Raw genomic sequence first — 25737 nt, forward strand, 5'->3', positions numbered from 1 at the left:
GTCACGTGACCATATATGTTAAACGGATGAAATTTAAAAAAATGTAATAATAGATGGCGCTGTAGTTGTTGAAATCCAGTTACGAGCCTCAGGGGCGAAATCAGAGGGGGCCCAAAACAAAGGGGCAAAGAACAAAAGTAACATTTTTCTTTTTTTTCTTTTTCCTTTTAAAAATTTAATAAAAATTTTACAAAATTTTGAACTCCAAACACTTTTTATAGTTTTTTATAACACTTCTGGATCCGAAACGGTTCATGTTAAATATCATGAAAAAGGAAAAACGGAAAATTGAAGAAGAAGCTGCAGGATTAAGTGTCTGAAAGGACCATGAGTCATCAAGAAATACAAAAAAGATAAGTTATGAAATGATATTTTGTTCAATTTTTTTCGTTATGTTAAAAAAAAAACTTTAATATTTGATCCAATTTTTTTAATCCTTTGTAGCTTTGGATATTTTAGCTGTTAAAAGTTAAATTTTTCATTTAAAGAAAATTTTTCTTGTATTTATTTTTTATATTACAGAAGCTTTTTAGATAAATTTTTTTAATTAATTCAAAAAAAAATTATTTAAATTTATTTTTTTTTGAAGAATTTAAATTTAATTGTAAAAAAATAAAATTAAATTAATTAAGGCGAATAATAAATAAATTTAAAAAAAAATTAAATTTTCATACCTTTTCAACATGAAAAAATTCCAAAATATCAACGAAAAAAAAAATCCTCTGCTCAAAGCAGGGTTCGAACCTGCGACTTTCAGTGTGTGGGACTGACGTGCTGCCACTACACTATTTGAGCCCTATGCCAACGACCTGCTATTTGCGAAGCGCAACACGATCAACCATGGCACCAAGTAAGATAATCGCAATTGAAAAGCACTTGAAATCACATTTTTTTTCTCATTTTTTATTTCAAATCGCTTCAACACCAAACAAGCGGAAATTACATTATTCCGCCAAACTCTTCCATCTTTCTATCTACTTTTCTTATTCTAATGCGCGCCACACACTCTTTTAAAAATAAATATCATCAAGCAAGAGAAAAGAAGCCATTATGCAGCAGCTGCTGCCGCGTTATCATCACACAAGTGTATTCAAAAATGGAAGAAAAAGCTCTTTGCTCTGATATATTTTTTTTCACCTACCTCTCGCATTAAGTAATCAAAAAACATTATCGCGTCACTTCTTCTATTTACCCAAAGATTTAGACGAAAAAAGCATGCTGATTGGTGATGCAGAGACACGAAAATCAATTGCGGAAGGATGTGATTAATAACACATGACGCGCACTTGAATAAAATTACTTTTTTTTTTTTCGTCGTAACACTTGAGCTCGTGTCGAGAGTTGCGAAAAGCGAGAAAAAAATTAAATTAAAATCTCTGGCTGATGTCTGAAATATCTCAAGGCAATTTTCTAAACTAACAAAGTTGATAATAATTTATTAATGGAAATCTATGTGGGTTAACATTTACTTGAGATGTCTGTAAAGAAGAGCTTCTTCAAACGATTAAGTTTAATTTATTTGTTTGCTGATTTTTTTTTTTGCATTACTTTAAAAGATTACCCTTTGAATTTTTTTCTTCGTTTCTGTAAAAAAAGAGAAAAAATTTTCCAGATGTGCCATCTTTTTTTCTCATAACTTACAATTATGTTGTTAGACGAACTAAACTAATGTCTTTGGATAAAAACTTAATCTTTTCATTTTTAATTTCCTTTTACCTTCTTCAACTGCAAAAAACAACACCCTCGATCATCGAATTAACTCACAATTCAATCACTTGAGGCACAACCGCTTCAATTAACTTCAATTTTGTGTCCACTCTATCCAATAAAAAGAGACTTTTTTTATTTTTTACTCACAAAACGGAGGAGGTGGGTGTGAAAGAATCTATTAACTTTTTAAGAGATGACTTAAAAGCATGGCGATGTCAAGTGTGGCAAGTGTTTATTCTATCAGTACATGCGAATCAAATATCATTTATTTTTTTTTTTTTTGCAATTTAATTTCTTCACATTTTTCTCCACGCTTTTATGGTGACGACGATGACGGCAACGATGATAAAGATGACAGCCACAGAAAGGAGAGACGACGACGAAGACCGATTGATGAAGAGGGAAACTTTCATTTAATTTTATTCTTTTGCTGCCTACCTCGCTTTCAACTCGTAAGGAAACATGGAAAGGGGACTTGAGGTTTTTTTGTTATTATTAACGTTTTAGTCAAAAAGTGTTCTTGTTGTTGTTGCTTCAATGCTTTCCTTTACAATATTGTATTGGAACTGAATGATTTAAATCAAAATTGATGCAAAAGTGTCATAAAAGGGGGAAATTAAATGTTATTTTGTGAGTGATGGATGGGAGTCGTCGTTGATGAAAATAAATTTCTGTGTAAAGGAAACCAATTTTGTCCATTTTTATGAATTGTTGTTATTTATTTATTTTTATTAAATATTATTATCATATATATACGCATTATACTACAAAAAAAATTTAAAACGTCCTTAATGTTACAAACCTTAATCGTATACAGTCATTGGTTTTACTAAAAACCTTAAAAATATTATCTTAAAATTATTATTTTGTTCCATTTATTATTAATATTATTAAAAAATTGTGATCCGTTGCACTTGGTTATTTTTTTTTTTTTTTTTTTGTTTAAAAACACACACTTCATAAAATTTTGTTATAAGATGTACGAATATTATTATTTTTTTGTTCATGTGTCGTTTTGTGTATAAATTGGTTTCATTTATTGTTTACATATTTCATGTGTTGTTGTCTAAAAACTATCATCTATCATTATTATTATATTAATATTATTACAATATATTCATATATAAACTCTAAATTTACTGTTTGTTTCTTTTTTCTGTATATATTTTATGTATAAAGTTAATATAGTTTAATATTACACAAACTTTGAATTTTTTCTGTCTCTGTTCATTATTTTCATAGTTACACTCTCGTCTACAAAATATATTTTTATTTATATATGTATTTATTTTCTAAAGTTAATTACGTATTTTTTCCAGTGAATATTATTCACTCGTTAATTTTTTGAATTTTATCGAATTTCCTTTCGTTTTCTATATGTTTTTGTATATTTGTATTTTTTGTTGTATATATGTGTAAAATAAAGAAGATGTACGGAAAATGTCCGAAAATAATGGTTTATTTTGATGTTTTTTATTGGGTATTAAAAGATTTTTGTAACATGATGGTCCAACAAACTAATTAATTAATAGATTTACTCTTCCGACGAATGTTTATTATAATAAAAACGAAGATAATGTTTAATAAAATGTTTACAAATGTTATTAATTCGTATGATATGATGCGCGTTGGGTCAATATAATTATGTTTTAATGATGATGATAATAGTAATCGTGATTCAATCAAAGAAAAAATATAATGTTTTCATGACTTCATTATAAAATGTGTGTGTTTAAGTAAAATAATATTGGAAAAGTCTGGATGATCGGAAAAATACTTGTGTTTGTTTGTATATAATGTTGTATAAGTATATATATAAACTTTTTTTTATAGTATATATTTCGAATACAGTACAAAAAATGTCTTATAAATACAATTGTTTACACAATTAATTTTTCCTTTTTCCTCGTACACGAACAACTTTACTGTTTATAACATTTTTTTTTCTTTACACACAGATTTTCTGTTATTTTTTTATATATAAATTTTACTTGTACACATTTATAAATGACTGCACCAAGTTGTTGACGGACTAACCGCTTCTTTCGCTTTATACATTAAAAAAAGTTATTTTTCTTTTCTTTTTTAAAAATTTTCCCGGGATTTCAACTCTTTCTACAATATATATATTTATTGTTTCGTTACTATTATTTTCAAATATTTCGTCTTCTTGTATATTATTATATTGTAATATATTTCGTTTTATTTTATTTTAGCTTGATAAATTGTATTTGTACAAAATAAAATTGGAATTAAACACAGGGTGCACACCATATGTGCAAACAATCGTATTATTATTGAGTAAAATATAATAATACGAAATTTGTATTTAATTAAATGACTGCTGCTGCACATACTATAGAGACAGATCGAATGTAATGAAGACGAAAATGTATGTATGTATAATAAAAAAGGAAATTACCCGTAGTGTAGTGGCTGGCGCTAATGTTTATACAAAAAAAAATCTATTTCCTGTGTTTTTTTGCGCCGATCTATATAAATAATAATTATGTTGATTGATTAAAACATTTGTTTGTCAAAATATATCTTTTAATTAAATTCTTATACGCATCCCAATAGTTCCATCCAATGTTTACTTATACAGCTTATCCCGCTAATTTTTTGTTTTGTAGGTACACAAACTAAAGTGAATGATAAACACACATGAGTTTTTTCTCACACGTGTTTAAACAGTAAGTAGTTGGATTTTTCTCGCTATCCAATATTTAAACAAGGGAGTTCAAGGTATTTTGTAAGTATTAATAAAAAAATTTAAAAATAAAAGTGATGATGATGACAAATAAAAAAAGTATCTTTTCCAACTAAATCCATCGATGTAATAAATATTTGTCGATGTTTTATTACAATATTTATCATCAAAGTGGCGTCAATGATTTTTTCTTATATTTTTTTCCCATGCTTTTTGCTTCCAGACTCAACATTATAACATTTTGTATCCCAAAAATTGATTTGTTTAACTTTGCGCGATGTATAAACAAACTGCGTGTAAAATTTTTTTTTCGCTTTAAACAAATTTATATTGTTATTAATAATAATTAGTATTATTTGACTTTTACACACATCATAATGATGACCGAAAAGAAGACATCACATGTTTATATTTCAATTTTCGTCAAAAAAAAAATAACGCCACTATAATAAAAATTTATTCATGAAGCAGAATTAACTTAAACATATATTTAACGATGATTGTTTAAAATTTCGTGTGCGTTTGTAATAAAAATAAGAGGACCGTTGTATGTATATGTTGTAAATAAATGGCAGCAACTCTACTCGAAGTCAAGTAGAACTCTTTTGTTTATATTTTGAGTGTAATATTAACTTTGTTTCAAAATGTTTTCTACGCATTTTCAATTTAAAGTTTACGTTTCACTGGAACTTCATAATACAATTGACGGAAAAATGATTTTTTTTAATATGAAATATTTAAAAAAAAAATATTGAAAAGCAAGTCGTCGCCCTGTCCTGTCCTGTCACGATAAAAATGGCAACTTCCGACATGAAATGACACTTTTTTCATGAATATTCCTCGCGCTTGAATGATGCTTGAAAAGTGACGTCGTGGATGCTGATAGTAATAAATAAATGAAAAACGGTTTAAACAAGTTCTCGCTTATCATTGACCGACATGAACTTTTCATATTTTTTATTTTTTGCGAATGGTTGGCGTCGATGCGATGATTATCATTATTATTTGTATAATAAATAAAAGTTGTGAAATTAAAAAAAAAAGTTGGAATTTATTGTTCGACATCTTCTTAATTGAGTGGGCGAGAGTAGTTGCTAAGATATTCGTTCTAATTTTAAATGAAAAAAAAAGTTTCTGCATTTTCCCAAACGTACAATCAGGAAAAAAAATATTTTTCAACTTTTACGACAACAACAAATATTAAGAAGAATGCTGTGAAGAAGTAAAACAGGCAGAAAACTATTGTTATTGGAGTGTATTTGTATAGAATTTCATTTTAGAAAATAAACTGCCAGATTCCTGCTTGTTGTACTGTAAATTATTTTGTAAAACACGCTGCGCGCCGCTACATCAATAAAAATAGTTTTCCTTTTGTTCTAAAACAACTCGATCTCTCGACAAAAATTATGCATTTCTGGTCTTCGTAACGCACCGCACGCCGCCACGTCTTTGCCGATTCCCATTCATCTTTTAATAATCCCACAAAAAAGAGCGTAAAATAGGCGAGATTACCTTGTTTTTAATATTTATTATTGTCATTATGCACTTTTTCGAAAGAAACATTCGGTATTTTATACATATAAATAAAAGACCCACCACTACAACTATTTATTATTATTATTATTTTTATAGAAAAACGCGGAGCGAGATTCATTCACATTAACGTGATTGAAAAAAGATGACAAAAAAAAACTAAAATAAAAGATTGAAATGCTTCACATGTTGAAAGAAAAATAGAAACAAATAGAAGAAGTGCTCTATTCATTTTTAATGTGTAGGAGAAAAAAAAAGAAATAGAACACTTTTAGTGCATTCGCCTTTCACGAAAAACAGAAAAAAAAATCACAAGACATTATTCCGTTTTATGTTTCTTTTCTGCATTTTGAAGTGATGTACCGCTTCCTTCGTGTCTCTTGAAAAAGGCTTGACAAAAAAAGTAGCGAAATTAGTCCTCGTAATTGCTCGCGAGCGATGCAGAAAAAGATCAAAGTCACGGTATGTGCATAAAAACCAGCTAATTAGAAATATTCCCGTGCGTGGAGTGAACGAGTTATTTATCATCGTCAATGAGAGACACTCCATTTGCATCATTTTTCCTTTTTTTGAGGTACAAACATCAAACAAATCTCGTGAAAAGCATTTTTTGAGGACTCTTCGTCGTGTTATTATCTCGACATTTCATTGGTAATTGTTACCCAGTTGGATGATATGGCTTGTTTTTAATGCTATGAAGGCTTAAAAATTAAATTTTCATAAATATAATATTCAAATTTTTATTTTTTGAGAAAATATTATTTAATATTTTATTATTTAAAATACTTTTTATAAAAAAATAATAACAAAAAATATTTTACTTTAATATTCCAAATTATTCAATAATATTTATTTAAAATTTTAAAAATATTAAAAAATTATTTTTTTATTTATTTAATATATTTTTTTAATATTTGAAAAAGTATTAAATTTTTATATTTGAAATATTTTCTAAATTTTCTCGAGAAAGTTTAAAATAATAAATTTTAAATCTTCTCAAAAATAAAAATATATAGGACAAAATTTTAAAAAAACATTTCACATATACCTTATTTTAAAATTATTTCAAATAAAAAAAATATATTAAAAATATTAAATAAATAAAAATTAATTTTTAAAAAATTAATTTAATTTTTAAATTTTAAATAAATAATATTGAATAAATTTTGAATATTTAAATATTAAATTTAAAATTATTGAAAGTTTTTAAATAAAATGTTTTTATATTAAAATTTTTTAAAAATATATGTAATTAATAATAATTTTTTAAAAAATAATAAAATATTAAATAATATTTTCTCAAAAAAATTAAAATTTGGAAAAATTTTGTATTAAAATTCTTCAAAACCTTTAAAAAAATCCATTTCCTTCCGATGGGCATGTTTGTTTGAACTCTTTTTTCTGCCATCATCAACAACAACAACGACTTCTTTCATAAAAAATAAAAAACGATAATCATCAAATCGCGACTTCCACTACTCACTCGTCAAGTAATCGAAGATTTTATTGACTTTTATAGCGAGATAAGGAGTTTTATTTATTCGTACGGTAGCTCGTCGTCAGTAGTTGATCAATATTTTTTCTAAAACTCATGAATAATCTGATTTTATATTTTATGAAATTTACTGATTTTGTATGATATTATTGTTACTTATAATCATATCGCAAAAGTTTATTGCAAAGTTTATAGTAATTTATAAAACAGATTTGAACAAACACACGCTCGAGTATATGCGAACATATGTGTGAAGTTTGTTTGTACAGTAACTTTTGATTATGTGTGAAGAAGATTTTATTGTTATTGCTGTTGGAGGTTCACGCAAAAGTGTCGACGACATGCGATTGATAGATAAGAAAAAAATGTTTAGCAATTTTTTTATTTTTCTCATCTGTTTATTGAATTTCGCTCTTGGATTGTGTCACGAAGAAAAACTTTAATAAAGTTTAAATCCTCTTAAAAAAAAACTTTTTGTACAGAAATAAAATTATCGATAAAAATAAATAATCAAAGTTAGTCATTACTTCAAGTAGATATTATTAGTTTGTGTAAAAATTGATATAGATAAGAAAAAGTGTTATAAGTAAACATTGTTTAGTATTTTCCGTTTTTTTTATTATTTTTTTTTAATAAAATGTGACTCGATTTCGTATGGCACAAAATTAATTTAAAGTTCTTAAGTTTTTTTTTTAAATCCTGTATTTGTTTCGATTTTTTTTAAGTAATGCGATTGGAAACGACGCAATATTTTATTATTATTATTATTTTGAATTAGGTCAAATGACGAGATGATGTGTCGAAATGAGTTTTCAAATAATAAAAATAAATCGCGCTTAATTGTCAAAATTTTTTAAATTATAATTGATTTTGTTCGTGTGTGTGTGTTTTTGAATTTATTTCAACGAGCATCATTAAAATTAATTTTTTTTATTATTATTATAAAGCTACTGTTATACTAATAATAAATGTTATCATTATTATTACACTTATCATCCATTCGTTTCATAGAATGTACAAAAAAAAATTATTTATTAATAAAAAAAAAAAATCTGTTTTTTCTATTTTTGTATTAATAATAAAATAATTATATCATAAAATATTTTGTTACTTTTTTTTTGTGTGTTGGACTAGATGAGAGAGCTCTGCCTCAAAATTGATTAAAATGTATCTTTATTTGGTTATTTCTAATTTTTTTTCGATACAGGCAAGTTGAGTCCCGAAACAGTCAATTTTTTATGTTTTGACTAGACTTTGTTTCGGGAGTCGATTGATTTTTTAAAAAATTTGGCAGATCGCGTCTAAATAAAAAAGTTTAATTCATGTTTAAAATTGCTCTAAAATTTTTGTATAAATTACAAAAAAATGCAAAAAGTCTTTTTGTTGACTTTTCGAAATGCTTAGGTTAAAATTTGTTAGCAGCCGTGAATTTTTAGTTAGGAATAAAATGTAATTAATTTTAATTTTCGTAGCTGTCTTCGTTAATTAATAATAATAAAATGTAATTATTAAATATTTAGAGTAGAAAAAGGGGTAAAAAAGTTGATTAATCTCACCACTTAGATGGGTCCGTAGTCGCTCAAGGCTTGTCCCGTCGATGTGACGACAACGGCATGATCAACCACGGATCCCGACGGAATTGAGGCTTCATGTCATACGTGACTCAAATTCGTCGCTTGCTTCGTGAGCACGTGATGATGCAAATGATGGTGCGAATTTGACGCGACACTTCCGAGCGTTTGTCCGTATGGCGTTGCAAGTAGTGAGGTAGCTGCGGTCGATGCTTGTTGCGGATGATGCGAAACTGTCGATCCGGCATACGGTTGAGGCAACGGGGCACGATTTGCCTTCAAAAGTGCCTCATTTGTCTGGATATGGTGTTGTTGATGCGACGAATTACTGCCGCCGCCGAAGCATCTCTTCCAGAATCGCTTCCACGAGTCGAGCGTTTTGCCGCTCCAGATCCAAACACCCGACGTAATGCCCACTGCGAGTGCCATGAAGTACTTCAGCATGAGAACCGAGTACAACGGCATCGATTTCATGCCATTTTTCGTCGCGCACGGGCACGCAATGCTCGACATCCATTCCTCGTGATATGCAACTTCGTACAAGTGACATCCGATAATCATCACTGCCGGCACGGTATACAAAACGGAGAAAATCCCAATGCGAATCATGAGTTTCTCCAATTTATCCGCTTTTGAACCGGCGCCGATGCCTCCTTGTTGCTTAATTACCGAACGAATGCGGAAAAGTGACACGAAACCAGCCATGAGGAAAGTTGTGCCAATTACGAGACAAATAAAAAGCGGCACCAAAACGAAATTCTTTAAATTTTCCATCGATGTGTTGCCAACGTAACAAATTCCAGCAACAGGATCGCCATCTACGCCTGGTTTGAGCAAAACCAAGACAGATTGGATTGTCGGAATCAACCATGCAGCTGTAAAAACGTTAAAATAAAGAAAAATCCCAAAAAAATAATCATGCGAAACTCACCTAAATGGAAATATGTGCTATGTTTAGCGATTGCTTCGTTTCCCCATTTGAGTCCAGCAGCCAAGAACCAAGTAAATGCCAAAACTACCCACCAAATCGACGAACTCATGCCAAAGAAGTAAATCAGTAAGAATACCAAAGTGCATGGATTTCGCCCGACGGATGAATATTTGATGGCAGCATTTACTCCGGTTCCATCGCATGCGATATGTTCGTGTCCGATAAAGATTCGCATCAAATATCCCGTTGCTACCATGAAATAGCACATACTGAGAAAGACAATCGGTCTCTCAGGATACTTGAATCTTTCGGTGTCGATGAGGAATGTGGTGAGTGTCCTAAAAATTAACATTTTTTTATAGATTTATTTATGGAAAACACAGGTTTAAGTATTTGAATTTAATTATTTCACTTTTAAAAAATTATTTTCGAATTTTAATGTTAAAAATAAAATTTTTAAAATTATTTAAAAATTAAGTTAATTTTATTTTTGAATTTAAAATCAAAATCCGGGATGAAAAAATTTTAAAGTTAGGGTTTACAGAAGAGTTAAATAAAATAAATTGTTTTTTTTTTTTAATATTATTTTAATTTTTCAATACCTAAAGTTTTCAATAAAAAAAAATTAAATTTCTTCTTAAAAAAAATCATCGAAAAATCGATATCTTATCTTTTGCTTTTATTTTTTTTTATTTTAACGCAAGTTTTAGCTTATGTCTCTTATTTTTTTATTTTGTTTTTTTTTATAGAAGAAAAAAATTGTTCAATTCAAAAATTGAAGAAAATTTTTTAGTTTGTTTTTCATTTAAATTTATTAATTAATTTTTTGCTATTGTAACGTTTTCATAATTTTTCAACCAAAAAATACCAAAAATTAAAAAATCTTATGTAATTTTGAATAATTTTTTTAATGGTCGAAAAGTGAATTTTTTGTTTAAATTTACCACAATTGCAATTAAATAAATTATTTTTATAAAATTAATTTTTTTTTAATTTTAATTTCGATAGAAATTTTGATATTTAATTTTGATAGTTAATTTAATTTTTTGAATAACTTTCATGATTTTTTTTAATTTTTTATAAAAAATTAATTTTCATTTCGAAAATGTGTTATTAAGGTTTAATTAAATTTTTTAAATCATTTTCATTGATTTTCAATCAAACAAAAATTTTTTTTTAATTTTTTAAGAATTTTTTGAAAATATCAAACAAAAAGTGAAATATTAAATTAGAAAAAAAATAAGAAAAAAAAACTTACATTAGAGTGCTTATGACGCAAAGGCCTGACCACAGAGCGATCCACAGTCCCGCGAACTCCTGCTCCTCCGGCGTGAAGAACGGGCTCTTGCACGGCAACTTGCAATTTTTTACGTCTTGCATGGTGTTTCTTATGATGGCGACACTTGTGTTGTACCAATGATCCTTCGGACCCAGTGGAATTAGTGGATTCCTGCAGTGACAATCGCACTCTTTTGCACTTGTTTCCACCGGGTTGCCTACACAGTTTTTTTGGTTCTTCTTTGTGCATTTGGCCTTCTTGGGGGAGCGCGTTGCCGTCGCTGACGACGATGGCGTCGTTGCGGGCGACTCATCGTCATCCAAGTGACTCGGTTTCTCCATGCACAAGTAGTCCGGATTGTTGGGCAGCGGCAAATTGTCGCAATTAAAGCGTTCGGGCCAATTAAAGTTGTACTGCTCCATGATGGGAGCACATCCGTCGCGTGCTCTTTCACAAACCCCACGACACGCTGGCACCGGTTTGTGATATTCTTCCAGGCAGATGGGCGTGTACATCGAACACAGGAAGAATTTCAAGTCGGCAGAACATTTGATCTCGACCAAGGGCCAAAATTGATGCACTTCCATGCCAGCTTCGTCTTGCGAATCGTGCGAAAATTCATTCGGGTACGAAGTCAAGTTGTAACCGATGCCGCGACACATTGGGATTGTGATTTCTTCGCATCGCGGATTTTTGCCCGACGTCATGTGATATGAGGGATCGCCCGAATAGTAACTTCCGCTGCTGTCGGCCCATGTTGCCTGACAACTGACAAGCAAGACGATTGTCACTACTGATAAAATTCTTAAAATCATGTTTATTGCATAAATTGTCCTTAAATCTATGTGATAAAAATTCTTTTCCTCTACTTTTTCCGAGTTACGAGAAAAAGGCGGATGAGGAGTTTATCGGTTTTCTTCTTTTTTGTGTATTTTCTTCTTCTTCTTCTTGTCAGCTACGAATACGAAGATATGACTGACTGGCAATTTTTTGTTGCTTTGTTCTTTCCTGGCACAATGATAAATTGTGTGGATTTTTTGCGATAGAATAATTTTGCTTTTCTTCTATAGCCCAATAAAAATCGTTGACGACGCTGGAAAAATAAACAAATATCGTGTGAGTGAAAGAGATTTCATTTATTTGCCGAGGGAAATTGTGTTTGGTGTTGACCAAAGTCGTTCAGATGCGATGCCCGCAAAACGAAGTGAAATGTTCAATACACGCAGTTCGAGGTTTGGCATGATTTGCAATATAGAGAGGAGACCATTGTTCACGTATTTACGCGTTTTTGTTGTGAATGTGTGCGAATGTCATTCATTGATGGGGAGGAAATTAATGATGTTCTCTTGTCGTGTCGTGTCGTGTGTGTGTGGCGATGAGTTTTATCGTCGCTCGAGGGCAATTTCACCCGAAAACGAAACTTTTCCAATCAAAAGCGACACCACACACACACGAGAGATGAAACTAACGAGAAATCATCACAAATGTGCTGCTTACTGGCAATGTTAAGACGATTTATTAGCAATTTGTTTAAAAATTTCAATAAACATTCAAACTTTATCGTTGAAGAAATATAAAATAAAATGTTTAATATGAAAAATCTCTTTTTTCTTTGTATGCATTACTTTTTTAGCAGCACACACATGTAACAACTCTGTTTATCGTCTACAAACTTTATGAGTTTCTGCAAAAATTTTATTTCATTCTTCCTAGTAAACTGTAGAGAAAGAGCTTTACACAGGAGCGTGTGTGTGCTGTCCGCAATAACAATAAAAATATTACTCATAGGCTAAGAGAATTATCAAAGTTGTTATAATTTTTATAGAATTTTTTAAGTTTTTTAAATTTTTTTTAAGTGAAAAAGTATTCTTGACAACAATCATTATTATAAAGTTAAAATTTTTTCATCAGTTTAAATTTTAAGCACTTTTCTTTCAATTTCGATTTAAATTAAACATCTTAAAAATTAAAAGTTGTACAAATTAAAATTTAATATTTCTTTTAAAAAATTCATTTTCACAATCTTTTGAAACCAACATTTTAAATTTTTTTGATATTCAAAATTTATTTAGAATTTATAGAAAAATTTTAAAAAAATGGTTTTTATTTTTAATTTTTTGATTATTGATGAAGCAGAATAATTTCAAAATGTTATTTTTATGTTCTTAAAAAAAATAAAAATATTATCTTTTAAAGAATTCTTTACGATTTTCACAATCTTTGTGGAAATTTTTCACATATTATAAATTTATTATTTTAATATTCAAAATTTGACCAATTAGATTAATTAAAAATTTTTATGAATTTCTCACAATTAAGGCTCTTAATAAAAAAAAATATTTTTAATAAAAATTAAAAAAAGTCTGCTATCGTGAATGCTAATATTTCAAAAAAATACTTTTTCAAGTAAAAATATTATGTTATTTATGAAATTACATGTTTGGGGCACAATTAAAATGGACTTATTATATTCAAAATCAAAATTACTGATTCATAAATAAATATTGCGCCAAAATAAAGTAAATTATTCCATAAAGAAAATATTAATTTTTTACATGCCCGGCGCGTTCTCCAAAAGTGTATTTACTTAAAAATTTTTATTTAAAAAATTTCGTGGCAGTTTTAGTTAAAAACAAACATCCTGAGAGGAGAAAATTTGCAAAACTTAGATTTAATTTTTAATTTTAATTTTTAATTTTTAAAATTATTAAAATCATTTTATAATCAAGAAAATATAAGAAAAGTTAACTAATTATTTTTTTATAAGAAATTTTAACAATTTTTGTAAAATTCAAAAATTATTTTACTTTGTATTATTAAATTATATTTTTATTAAATTTTAATTTATTAATATTAATTAATTTTTTAATTTTTAATATTTTAAATTAATTTATAATTAATAAGAACCGAAAATATTCAAAAATTGAAAATAAATCAAAGTTTATTTAAATTTAAAACATTATTCAAAATTGATAATTTCTTCAACTTAATTAAAAATGTTAAATTTCCATAAAAATAATAATATGAAAATTTAAAAAAAAAAACACGATTTTAACAAATATTGTTATTTTTCAACAAATTCATAAAAGAAAAATTTAAAAATTCTAATATTTTGAATAACTTTGCAAAAAAAGGATTAAACGTGATGAAAATTTAAAACAATTTAGAACATTGTAGCAGCCTTATAAATAAAATATATTATGTGTAAAAACGTGAAACATGCATTGCAACACACTACTATCCGGTCTAACAATGTTTATTATTAACTTATTATCCCACATGTAGTATTAGAAAATTTTCAACTTTGTATAATTTTCTCGTTTGGCAATTGTTAACGCGCAGCAACATTTTAATTAATTCCTCAAAAAAAAAAAAAATAAATAAAAATTATTCATTCATTCCAATTCATGTGAATGAAGACAAAATCTATATCTGATGATATTCTGATATATTCATATTCTTCGACTGCCAAGCGGGGTATCTCTAAACTCGAATTCAGTCTTCGAATGCAAGAAGAAGAAATATTTCTCATATATCAACAAAGATATAAAGGTGGCAGGTTTTTTTTTTTGTATTTTTTTATACTTTTTTTTATATTCAGTTAAGCAAGTGAGAGATATACTTATATGTGTATAAATATTATAACACAAAGATTTTTATCGATAAATTTAACATTGGGCGACATGTTTTTATGCAAATTAATCACCAATATAATATATTTCATACGCCGTGCCAAGAGAGCCAAGTGTACACACAAGTGCCTCGAACTGCGTGTGATTCTTTTTTTTTTCTTTATTTTAATATAATATTATTACTGTACATTTCATTTCGTTCCCCGCACATTACCGCAAGTAGTAGACTCATAGGTTTCGTGTGTGCTGAGTGCAAAACAAACAGCATGTGAACGAAACCAACCCAGAAAAAAGAAGTTGTTAAAGAAGAGTATCAAGTGTTAGAGTGATGTTTAATAATAAAAATAATAATAATATTAAATAAATGATATTTTTAACTTACCTATTATTATTAATTTTATTGCATTTGATCCGAAATAACTGGCAATCACTACATCTTTCTTGTATTTTACGATTATTATTCACTTCTCGCAGTTAGTAAACATATTAAATAATTTACAACAGTACACAAACACACATATTGCACATTTTTTACTTATTATTTTATTTTATATTACACACTTTTGCTGTATTATCAATAAAGTCGTTTCTTTATATATTTATTTCTTGTTTGCGTTTTTTTTTTCTTCTCTCCTTATTAAAACTTTATTTCTTTATTTTTTTCTTCTTCTTGGATTACTTTTTTTTATTATATATATTTTTATATATAAACAAACTTTGGCTTCCAATTACAAGTGTATATTTTTTATTATTACTTTTATTCATAAATGTTGTTGCTTCGAAGATTTTCGTAGGTACACTTTTTTTTTATTTTATTATTTGTTTGTGTATGCGCCAGAGACACACAATTTCTTAGAAACAATTCTCTAGTTTTGTACACGGGCGTGTGTATAAACTTTGTAAATACTTCTTTTTTTACTTGTGTCTGGCATCTATTTTTTTCGCTTCTTTTCTTGTAATAATTCAATTTTTCCTTTCTTTTTCACCAATTAACCATTAGCACTACTTGACGATGTAAATTTTATTGAAATTTGCCTAATTCGATTATTTCCACTTTTATTTTCGTTTTCTACATTTTTTTTCCACAGTCGCTCCTTCATCTGCGTGCACAAAGAATTCTCGTAGAAAAATGTCCGAAAAAAAATTCCGGAATATTTTGCCGAATTATCGCGTTTTGCGTGCACACTTGGCGTGAACTCGATCAAATCGCAGGTCTTCTCACGTCAGAGTCTCGATTTGGAATGCGTTTTGCAATTTAGGAGCTCATCGTAGCACTGAACTCTACCAAAATCCGTACACTTATCAATTAATCGCCCGTCGCCGTCTTATTTGTTGTCAACAAAATTCCCATGAAATACGGTAGTTGAGTCGGGGAGTTGCGTTCGGGGGAAGAGGAAAATAGCGCCATCTGTAATTTATCATTTTCATTCGTCTCATATGAAAGATGCTGTTTTCAAGAATATCGTTGATCACTTTGAACACGTGACCAAGTTTAACGAAAAATTTTAGATATTTTTCTGATTAATTTCTGAAAAAAAATAAAAATATAAGTTAGGCCGCTCCAAATTTTTTTCTATGTTTTTGTCCCCTGCCCCATTTCAAAAGCCGAAAATCCAATGGGGCAAAAAAAAAAAAAAGTTAAAAATTGCATCAAAATTGACCATTTTTTGGTCATTTTCCATTGAAGAAATTTTCAAAAATTTTTTAAAATATTGGTAATTTTTAAATTTTTTTTGTGTTGAAAATCCAAATTTTACATGAATTTTCTTCTCTAAAAATATTTCCTAAAAATTATTTTTCAAAAATTTTTGACGGTTATTTTTATGAATTTTTTTTGTTAAAATTTTTAACTTGAAATACTTTCAGATCAATTTTAAATCATCAAATCTCAATGTAGATACCATAAAAACATCTAAAATATTCATGAAAGACCAAAATTTGTTAAAATTTTGGCATTTTGTATGAAACAGTATTTCAAAATTTTTTTTTTTTATTTTGCCCCCCCCCCCCATTTTGAAAAAAATGTTTTGGGACAAAAACATCGGAAAAAATTTGGAACGGCCTTATAAAGAGTAAAAAAAAGCTTCTTTGAAAATATTCAAATTTAGAGTCTAATATTTCATGAAAAATTTGATATTTTTTTTTTTTTTTGGAAAAAATTCAATTTTTTATTTTAACTTAACTGACTTAAAACTTTGACTTAAGAAAAATGAAAGTAGCATTTTTTTTCAAAAATTTTGGACTTTATTTTTTATTCCGCTTTTGGAACTTTTAAGCCCAAAATCAACTGAATTATTACCAAGCAATAGCATTAAGTTTTTTATTTTTTATTAAAAAAGTAAGTAAAATTTTTATTTCTGATGAAAAAATATGAAATTTTATTTCTTAATTCTAATATTTTCAATTTAAGCAGATTCACACGAAGTTAATTGAACGTAACCTTTTCCGATGTATTCCAAGGTATTTTGTCCCACAATCAAGACTTGTTCCATTTCTTTTTTACTCTTTTCCAACAATTCCTTTTCTTTTTCCAGCTCTTCCTTTTGCTTCAGCAAGTTCTTTTTCGATTTCTCGTTTTCCTTTTGAATCGTCGAGAGCTTTTTCTGATGTTGCTTTATCTTCTTTTTCTTCGCTTCCAACTTTTTCTTCGTCGTTTTGATCTGCAAGTCGTAATCTTTCATGACTTTCGAGAGCTCATCTTGAACTTTCAACAGTTTTGCTTGAAAATCTTTGAGATCACGATTCGTTTGTTCCTTTTCCTCTTTTTGCTTGAGAAGTGGCTCGACATTTAGGAGTTCGATGAGTTTTTGTGCTTCATCGATGACTTGTCTGACATCTTCCTTTTTGTGATGACTTTCAACGAACCTTGCATGGGTCGCAGATCCATGTTCCTTGATTTCAGCCAACTCGTTTTCGACTTTTTTCCGGTCCGAGAGAAGTTGTTTGACTTCTTCTTCGTCGATGAGGTCGTCGTTCAAGGATTCAATCTTTTTCAGAGCGTCGCGATTGCTGAGAGAGAGAGTTTCTGTGGCTCGTTTTGTTTTATCGACTTCAGCAGAAAGTTGTTTAATCTTCGCGGTGATTTCTTGTGTGTCATTTTTCAACACTGGAAGTTCTGCGACGTAATTTTCCATCTTTTTATCCAACTAAAAAAGGATTTTAAGTTAAATTTTGATTAAATTTCATTAAAAAATCGAATATTTACCAATTCTTTTTGCATTTTTGAACGTTCAATTTCGACTTTTAGGTCTTTGTTTGTCTTCATGAGTTGATCGCGAGTCTCCAATTTCTCCTTTACGCGATCCAGGACATTTTTCTTCAAAAATTGGTAGTAACAATAATAATTATGAAGCACTTTTAGCAAATGAATTGTCTTCTTGGAAGCTAAAAACACAAAATTTCATTAAATATTCCAAAAATTATGAAAAAAACAAAAACTTACTCGGATAAACCAAATCAAAATACAGAAAATTATTCTTCGGATCACTAACTTTGTACAAATCATCGACATATCGCACGAATTTGGTCTTGGCGATGCCTGCTTCAACCTTATTCTCCGCCTGCATCTTCAAAGTGTAGCAATCTTTGATCGACATTGCTCCGAGAAGTGTAGAAAGAGCCTTTACCACGAAGGTTTCTGTGGGCGCAAGTAAATCTGACTCCTTTAACTTGAATGTCAGCATTGCGTTCCAATCGTTGATGAGCTCATCTATCACTGCCGACGACATTTTTTGACTTTAAAGCAGGTTTTAGTACGAAAAATGAGAAAAAATAAGGAAAAAATTTTGTTTGTTTATTTTTCAACGGTTTTAAGTTGAATTAGCGTGAAGGCAAATTTCCTACCCTACCAACCAATTTGTAAAAATGTATGAAATTTTAAAATTTTCTTAATTTTTAGTGAAATTTCATTCAAATTTGATGATTTTTCTATTTTTTTTTTTATTTAAAATTATCTACAATTTTAACAAAGCTTCTATTATTGTGCCGCAGCCATATGTCGTTTCGCATATTCAGGTATTTTTAGGATATTTTGACCGTCTTTTGCTTCAAAGAACGTATAAGATAAGATAATTTCCTCGAGAAATTCCATTTTTGGGTCTTCCGTGATTTCAGGATCGATGTAAAAGAACACTGGCATGTCAACCTAAAAGATTTGTTCCAAAATTTTAAAGTTTTCTCTTTAAAAAAATGTTAAAAACTCACTTCTTCATGTGGATTCAACATTTGTTCCTCAAAACAGAAACACTGAATCTTGTTAAAGTACTGTCCCGCCTCAAAGGGGATCACATTGTACGTGCTGATGCCAATTACGGGCTTATCTGTGGGATTTTTGGCTTTATAGAAGGCCAACGCTGTCTCTCCCGGCACAACTTTGATCTCGTGTTGTTGCGGCTTGAAGTTCCACAGCATCGAAGCACTCAAATCCGCATTAAATGTGACTTTTATGACTTTATCGGGCTTTCGCTCCATGTCTTCAACGCTCGAACCGTCGTGTCCTAAAAGAAAAAAATATTTAAAATTAAAAGAAATCATTGAAAAATTTAATTTTCTTACCTTTTGTTGTTCCTCCATAACTGTAGGCCTGACAAAAGGCTCGATATAGCGGCACAGCGGCAAATGTCATGCCCGACGCCAACGCAATTCCCGAGATCAAATAGTTCATTGTTGTCCTTTTTTTCATTTGCTCCTCGGAGGCTTTTTTGTAACAAAATCTCACCAACTGTTGTCGCACTGAATTGACTGAATTCGGTATTTTTGTGCTCTGCCCGCCATATCTGAGCATGTTGCGACACATCATTTGCGAGAACATCTTGTCTGTTGCTTTGTTTAATAAATTTTAACAAAAATCATTCAGTTAATTCCCCAAAAAATGAGGAAATTTCGTAATTTTTTCTTGTGTTTTGATTTTCACATTGAGCCAAAGACGTCAATTAAATTTTTAAAAAATGTGCCTGGGGTCTTTAGATTTTTGACGTTTAAACATCGATTGTGACTCGGCACAAAAAAACCGCATCGGCCAATCGTTTACCAAAACAAATCCGATTTTTTCTCATTTTCCGTGAAAATATCAAACAAAAAGCCACAAAATGTCGTTCAAGGCGAATCCCAAAGTACAAAAGATCATGGTGATGCCCATCAATCTTACCTTCCGTATGTTGCAGAACCGGTCTCGAGTGCAAATCTGGCTTTATGAAAATACAAATCTCCGGATCGAAGGTGAGTTGCGTTGTTTTTCTCCCAAAAATACTTGAAAATTCTGAATTTTTCTTTAATTTCAGGGCACATTGTTGGATTTGACGAGTACATGAACTTAGTGTTGGACGACGCGGAGGAATTTCATGTGAAAACACAGAATCGGAAGCCACTTGGAAGAATCATGTTGAAAGGAGACAACATTACGCTCATCCAAAATGTGAATCCAGACCAATCGGGATAATTTTTCGGGCATCTCACAATACATTCATTTCATGTACCGCTGTAAGGATAAATAAATTTTGGTATTATTTAAGAATGAAATGTGTCGAGTTTGGGTTTTCAAGTGAAATTTTTGGAGGGAATTACATTATAAGAAGAGTTGCGAGTCAATTTGAGTCTTTAAGGATATCAATTGATTTCGAAAAAGTGATGAAAAGGAGAATTTATTGCCTTTTAAGGGCATTTTATACCTTCAAACCTTAAATTTCCTCAGAAATATCTTGAATTTGGTAAATTTGAAAAATATTTTTTGGAAAAATTTTAATTAAAAGAGATTATTTTGCGGAATTGTTTGAAATTTGTCAAAAGTTGCATAATTTTTTAAAATATTAGATTGTCGCTTGATTTGTAAAAAATCCCAAGAGGCTTTATTTTTACGAAAAATATCTTAAAAATAGCTTCCTAACCCCTGTTTTAACTGAAAATGTTAGATAGACAATGAACATCACGTAAAAATTCATTCAAAAATGATAAAATATGAACTTCGTTACTCACTAAAAAATTTCTCAAAAGAATTTTTTCGATATCAAATTGATTTTTTTTATCATTTTTAACTAAAAGATCGTTTTTCTCAAAAATTTTCTTCCAAAAACATTTTTAAATTTAATTTTTTTCTAAATTTCTTCTTTTTCTGAAAATTTCTTCAAATTGTTACATTGTTAGCAAAAATTTGTGACTCATGTTAATATGTATCATCAAATAGCATCATTTCCTGATCTTAGCAAGCCATCAAAAAATTTCTTTCTTTCACATAATAAAAGGTTGCAAGCGAGAGAAAGAAGAGCTCTAAATTTACGTTTTATACAAATAACTTGCATGTTATTCACATGTTGCTTCAAACCTATTTCATAAATAAAATAGAAAAGAGATCCACCTATATGTTGTTTATCTTTTAACTTTTTTTTCGTTGTTGTTGATGTTGTGTGTACGAGAGATGTTGTTTAGTTCATTCAAACACATATAGCTCCAACACACAAGAAGTTCGAGGTCAAGTAAAAATGACCTTTCTTGATTTAGGAATTTTCTCTCTCACAACGTCGTCGTCGTCGTTGTCGTTCATGTGTAAGTATGTGAAATAAAACGAAACACGATGATGACAAAACGTTGTGCGTATTTGAACAATATGGGATTATGTTTTATGTATATTAATGTGAGAGGAGGCTAAGCTCCGCGCACATGTGAGGCACATAAAACAGGTTGAATTTCGAGTACGAGATATTTTTATTGTCGTCGTCGTCGTCGTAGTTCATTGTACATTTTCATAAACTCATACGCAAACTTTTTAATATTATAGATCAATATGAGAAAGAAGAAGACGACGAAGAACGAAGAAAATGGTAAAGCACAACAGGTTAAAACAATAAGGTGTAGCTGATAATATAACATTACATACGTACGAGAAACGACCGAGCAAGCCATGAGAGAATTGAAATGTAATTTAAAAAGAAATTTCACATCTATGCACAAATTAATTAATAAATGAGTAAAAGATGAAATTAAATATTAACCGTATCGTTTAAAGTTTAGATGCGCTATTGGTGGTTGGTTCGAGTGGCTCGCGGGATGCGAAAAAGAAATTTTATTCGCGCGAAACTAGTTGAGAAATTTTTGCTGCAACTAAATATTAGAAAGAAAAATTTTTAATCACTTCACTAACCTTCGTGTTGCACCACGAAATGACCGATTAAGGCAATACTAAATGACCGTTTAATTCTCTATTACATTTACCAAAGTAGTCGAAGAGGAAGGTTTTTTGCACGTTCTGAAGGGATTCTAAAGACGGATATGTAAAACTCGAGTATTTCTCATGCAAACATGAATTTAAGTTCTTTAAAAATATAATAAATATTTAAGACGATTGAGAGTTTAAACCAATTAAAATTTTTTTAATGACATACAAAAATTACTTCGAATTTTCTAACAAATTTGAGACCAGTTGATTAAGAAAACTACCATTTGGTTTCTACTTTTGACACTTTAACGGAATATAATCTTAATTAGAAGTTTTTTTAAAAGCTATTTCTGTTTCGTTGGTTTTCATTACTGCTTAAGTTTACTTATGTAAAATTATATGAATTTGTTTTATATCAATTTCCAAATTTTCAAGAATATATGAGCGACAAAATCTAAACAAACTGAATTACTGATAATTTGAGAAATAACTACCTTGAGTCAAATTGTAATTACAAACGCTCCTGATTAGTTTGAGAAAATCCCAAAGACTTTAGTAGCTTCTATCAGTTTTATGACTGCAAGTGACTGTATAAGAACTGTTTTTAGGTTTCCTTTAGCAAATACGTCCTTTATGAAAAGATGTCGATTGTTTAGAAGGCTTTTTATTTTTGAATTGAATATTTTTTACCTGTAGAAGGCAAGTTGTATGAGGCTAATTTGGACTATTTTTGTTTTCGATGTTTTCTTCTTGAAGGTTCAGGGCATAATGATTATTTTTTTTTTATATTTTAGGAAAACTGTTTTAACCCAGTTTCCTATGATTTAATTTTTTTGCCGTTAAACCGTTAAGCACGTAACAGTCGATGCTTTGTTTTTCCACTGGTTCCAAAAAAGTGAAAAAACAACAATAACACTCAATAACAAAAAAAATTTTTTCAATCCGCAGAGAAATCCTTCTGTAGGATGAAAGAGGACCTAAAACTAAACAATTTTTTCCTCTACAGTATAGGGTTAAGGCTTAGAGTTTTTTCTCTACATCCCCCTGAAGTTTCAATGTATTTTAAATGAGAGCGACTTACGAAAAAAACAACAAATTCACTTTTTTCGAAATTTCGAGCGTTTTTTCAACACATAGCTTATTTTCACCCAAGAGTATTATTAATGAAATTTTCTCAGCTTTCTAATGGTATATTTAGATTTTTGATTTTTCGAAATATTTTGGCCAAAAACCTTCAAAAATGACGAAAATTTGCATATTTTGAACTAAAAGTACCTCAAAATTTTTCTAAAATTGAGTCAAATTGCTTGCATTGTGTAGCATTTTTTCTCTTCTTTTTAAACATGAATAACACTTTACAGTTATAACGAGTTTTCGTGGGTTTTTATAGAAGAAACAGATTTTTATATGAAAAATCTCATACAAACTTCAAGGGACTGTAGAAAAAAAACTCTAAGCCTTAGACCTATACTGTAGAGGAGAAAATTGTTTAGTTTTAGGTCCTCTTTCATCCTACAGAAGGATTTCTCTGCGGATTGAAAAAAAATTTTTTTGTTATTCAATAATTATCTTAACTCACAACAAGAAAACAAAATAAGTGAAAATAGAACAATAATTATCACAACTCAATAATTATTTAATTTATTCTTCGATTTCGGGTGCGTTTTCATGTTGGAGTTTTATTTTATATGAAATTGCTTTGAGGTATTGCCCCACATTGCTTCCATTTTTGTAATTTTAATAATTGCGAACAATTTGCTCAATTTGAATTTGATTTGATCCATAGTTGCCTTTAATTGGATATCGAACACGTTTGTGTCCGAAAGACAATTGAATCATCATAATTTCATTTTGCCTGTGATCCTTCTTCAAGTGCTCAAAAAACTTCCATATTCCTGAATGGTGTGTGTTGATAAGTGTTTGAAACCGTGAATGCCAACCCTCTGCTTCATTGGTTGTTCTTTGAAGTTTTGTTTCGAGTTCCGTCGTTCGGTTATGTTTTGAATCCAATTTATAATCATAATTACCTTGATCCTTTCTTTTTGCGAAACGTTTTCTAAGACTTCAAAAGATTCTTTACTCGTCTTTATGATAGCTTTAGACTCCCTTGAGCTTCATTTTCTTAAATTTAGATTGATTTTATAAACTTTACTTACAAAACCTAAAATCCGAGAATTAAACGGGAAAAAAATTTAATTGGACAAGAACACAAAATCTTTGCACTACTCACATTTCCAATAATCCACTGCCAGCGTGCCATACCAATAAATGGAAAATTATTTATCTTTCTTCTATGACAGATATTCTAAAGCGAGATGTTTGTCTGATTACATTTTGCAACGGTTTACGGTACCTTCACATGTTCCTTCACATATTTTGCCCTATGTACATCGTATCTAGCCACATAACTTGAGCGTCGTTCTTATTGTTATTTCCCTTGAATTTTTTGATTGCCACGACCTTTTCCACAGACAAAGTTCATCGAGATAAGTGTTTAGAAGATATTTGTCATTCGCGCGCATCACAACATTTCCTTGCCTCAATACCTTACCTGTTGTTCGGAAAGTATTACAATTCAGACACATTGTACCGTTGCAAGTCTGGAAACAATTATTGTTTTATCGTCATGTGTTGGGTCCTTTTTTTATTATACAAATGCTCTTGAGCTGCAGCATGATAGCGCGAAGAAAGCCAACAGATCTCATCATGTTCATGTCTATCGATTATTTATGCCATTTTATGCAGACAAAATTGATGATTAGTATTAAATGAGGAAGGAATTTCTGTCGGTGGTTCAATATGGGAATTCATAAGAGACAAGCAAAAAAAAATATATATTGAAAAGAAAAAACAATTACCTTGCCATTATTTTATCTATGCCAAAGCAGCGGAGAAGATGCAGCAGCAGCGACCAACGACGACGCGGATGTCGACTAGCGATGGTATGTATATATTTTATTCATCTTATTATTATTAATATTATTACATTGATTTGTTTAACAATGGTCACACATGTCTTAACCGTAAGGGACACAAAACAGTTATTTTTATTATTATTTTTTTTTTCTTCAATCTTTCGTCTATTCACCACATGATGATGCACCTTGCTCATATTTTCTGAACATCCCATTAATTCATATGAGCATAAATTTCGAAACTTGTACTTACCGCTTAGGTTAGATGATGTGTGTCATGTTGTGTATATGGCATCCAAATATTTTAATTTTAATAAATCACCTCGAAAGGTCAAATATTGTGTTATGTTCATGCCTAGATAGTTATTTTTTTTTCAAAACATTTTTTTTTTCATTATTTTATTTATTTAATAGAAGTGTAAAATAATGACTTTTGAAAAAAAAATCACAAAGAGAAATTGGTTTAAAATTCATCTCAGGTTACGCGTTGACGTTAATTATGAGGACAACAATTTGATGCGTAGAAAAATATTGATTAGACAAGTTATTGTATGACATGCCACAAAAAGTATCAAAAGTTCGCTATGTCGCATCTTTCTCTCGGCGCGCTTTCACCTGTTTCAATAATAATTATTGTTATTATTATTGACAAGTGTTTAATTTTGTGCCTGACGAAGAAGAAGAAACGACGCAAGTGACCGCGAATATCACGAAGAGAGACACACTCGATAAAGAATTATGTTTGATATGAAGTGAAGATGTGCGACGCATTATAATAATGGCAATCATATTATGTGCTCCTTGTCTATTATTA

At 29.6% G+C, this 25737-nt stretch overlaps 4 protein-coding genes and 1 non-coding gene across 6 annotated transcripts; 1 reads left to right on the forward strand and 4 right to left on the reverse strand.

Moving 5' to 3' along the window:
* Positions 1-723: 723 nt before the first annotated feature.
* On the reverse strand, positions 724-795 carry Trnav-cac (transfer RNA valine (anticodon CAC)). Its single transcript has one exon. It is a non-coding gene; the product is annotated as a tRNA-Val (tRNA).
* Positions 796-4166: 3371 nt separating this feature from the next.
* Positions 4167-16175, reverse strand: LOC134828174 (frizzled-2). Of its 2 annotated transcripts, XR_010161852.1 has the most exons (5): positions 15244-16175; positions 11209-12322; positions 9951-10288; positions 9005-9894; positions 4167-4202 (listed from the first exon to the last, which is right to left on the reverse strand). XR_010161852.1 is itself a non-coding variant. In XM_063841175.1 (4 exons), the coding sequence occupies exons 2-4, from the start codon at positions 12042-12044 to the stop codon at positions 9101-9103; spliced, it is 1968 nt and encodes a 655-aa protein (XP_063697245.1). In that variant the 5' UTR covers positions 12045-12322; positions 15244-16175; the 3' UTR covers positions 8522-9100. The 2 variants fall into 2 exon arrangements, 1 of the variants encoding a protein (XP_063697245.1); XM_063841175.1 differs by lacking the exon at positions 4167-4202 and having other exon boundaries at positions 8522-9894.
* Positions 16176-17237: 1062 nt separating this feature from the next.
* LOC134827019 (mRNA export factor GLE1-like) lies at positions 17238-18663 on the reverse strand. Its single transcript, XM_063839544.1, has 3 exons — positions 18304-18663; positions 18067-18245; positions 17238-18007 (listed from the first exon to the last, which is right to left on the reverse strand). Exons 1-3 carry the CDS (start codon positions 18587-18589, stop codon positions 17267-17269), a joined length of 1206 nt encoding a protein of 401 aa, XP_063695614.1. The 5' UTR covers positions 18590-18663; the 3' UTR covers positions 17238-17266.
* A 95-nt stretch (positions 18664-18758) lies between these two features.
* LOC134836893 (cytochrome c oxidase assembly protein COX11, mitochondrial) lies at positions 18759-19774 on the reverse strand. Its single transcript, XM_063852165.1, has 3 exons — positions 19416-19774; positions 19065-19357; positions 18759-19005 (listed from the first exon to the last, which is right to left on the reverse strand). The coding sequence occupies exons 1-3, from the start codon at positions 19669-19671 to the stop codon at positions 18838-18840; spliced, it is 717 nt and encodes a 238-aa protein (XP_063708235.1). The 5' UTR covers positions 19672-19774; the 3' UTR covers positions 18759-18837.
* Positions 19775-19845: 71 nt separating this feature from the next.
* On the forward strand, positions 19846-20378 carry LOC134837170 (probable small nuclear ribonucleoprotein E). Its single transcript, XM_063852521.1, has 2 exons — positions 19846-20078; positions 20141-20378. Exons 1-2 carry the CDS (start codon positions 19949-19951, stop codon positions 20296-20298), a joined length of 288 nt encoding a protein of 95 aa, XP_063708591.1. The 5' UTR covers positions 19846-19948; the 3' UTR covers positions 20299-20378.
* Positions 20379-25737: the final 5359 nt, after the last annotated feature.

The sequence above is a fragment of the Culicoides brevitarsis genome, chromosome 1 (assembly GCF_036172545.1).
Source record: "Culicoides brevitarsis isolate CSIRO-B50_1 chromosome 1, AGI_CSIRO_Cbre_v1, whole genome shotgun sequence".
Lineage (NCBI taxonomy): Eukaryota > Metazoa > Arthropoda > Insecta > Diptera > Ceratopogonidae > Culicoides > Culicoides brevitarsis.

Coding starts and splice junctions, on each gene's coding strand:
- LOC134828174 (XM_063841175.1), bottom strand. CDS start 12,044: ATGATTTTAAGAATTTTATCAGTAGTGACAATCGTCTTGCTTGTCAGT. Junction 10,289..11,208: donor TGCGTCATAAGCACTCTAAT/GTAAGTTTTTTT, acceptor GTTAATTTTTAG/GACACTCACCACATTCCTCA. Junction 9,895..9,950: donor TAGCACATATTTCCATTTAG/GTGAGTTTCGCA, acceptor ACGTTTTTACAG/CTGCATGGTTGATTCCGACA.
- LOC134827019 (XM_063839544.1), bottom strand. CDS start 18,589: ATGTCGTCGGCAGTGATAGATGAGCTCATCAACGATTGGAACGCAATG. Junction 18,246..18,303: donor TTTTGATTTGGTTTATCCGA/GTAAGTTTTTGT, acceptor TTGTGTTTTTAG/CTTCCAAGAAGACAATTCAT. Junction 18,008..18,066: donor CAAAAATGCAAAAAGAATTG/GTAAATATTCGA, acceptor ATCCTTTTTTAG/TTGGATAAAAAGATGGAAAA.
- LOC134836893 (XM_063852165.1), bottom strand. CDS start 19,671: ATGTTCTCGCAAATGATGTGTCGCAACATGCTCAGATATGGCGGGCAG. Junction 19,358..19,415: donor TTATGGAGGAACAACAAAAG/GTAAGAAAATTA, acceptor TTTTTCTTTTAG/GACACGACGGTTCGAGCGTT. Junction 19,006..19,064: donor TGTTGAATCCACATGAAGAA/GTGAGTTTTTAA, acceptor CAAATCTTTTAG/GTTGACATGCCAGTGTTCTT.
- LOC134837170 (XM_063852521.1), top strand. CDS start 19,949: ATGTCGTTCAAGGCGAATCCCAAAGTACAAAAGATCATGGTGATGCCC. Junction 20,079..20,140: donor TACAAATCTCCGGATCGAAG/GTGAGTTGCGTT, acceptor CTTTAATTTCAG/GGCACATTGTTGGATTTGAC.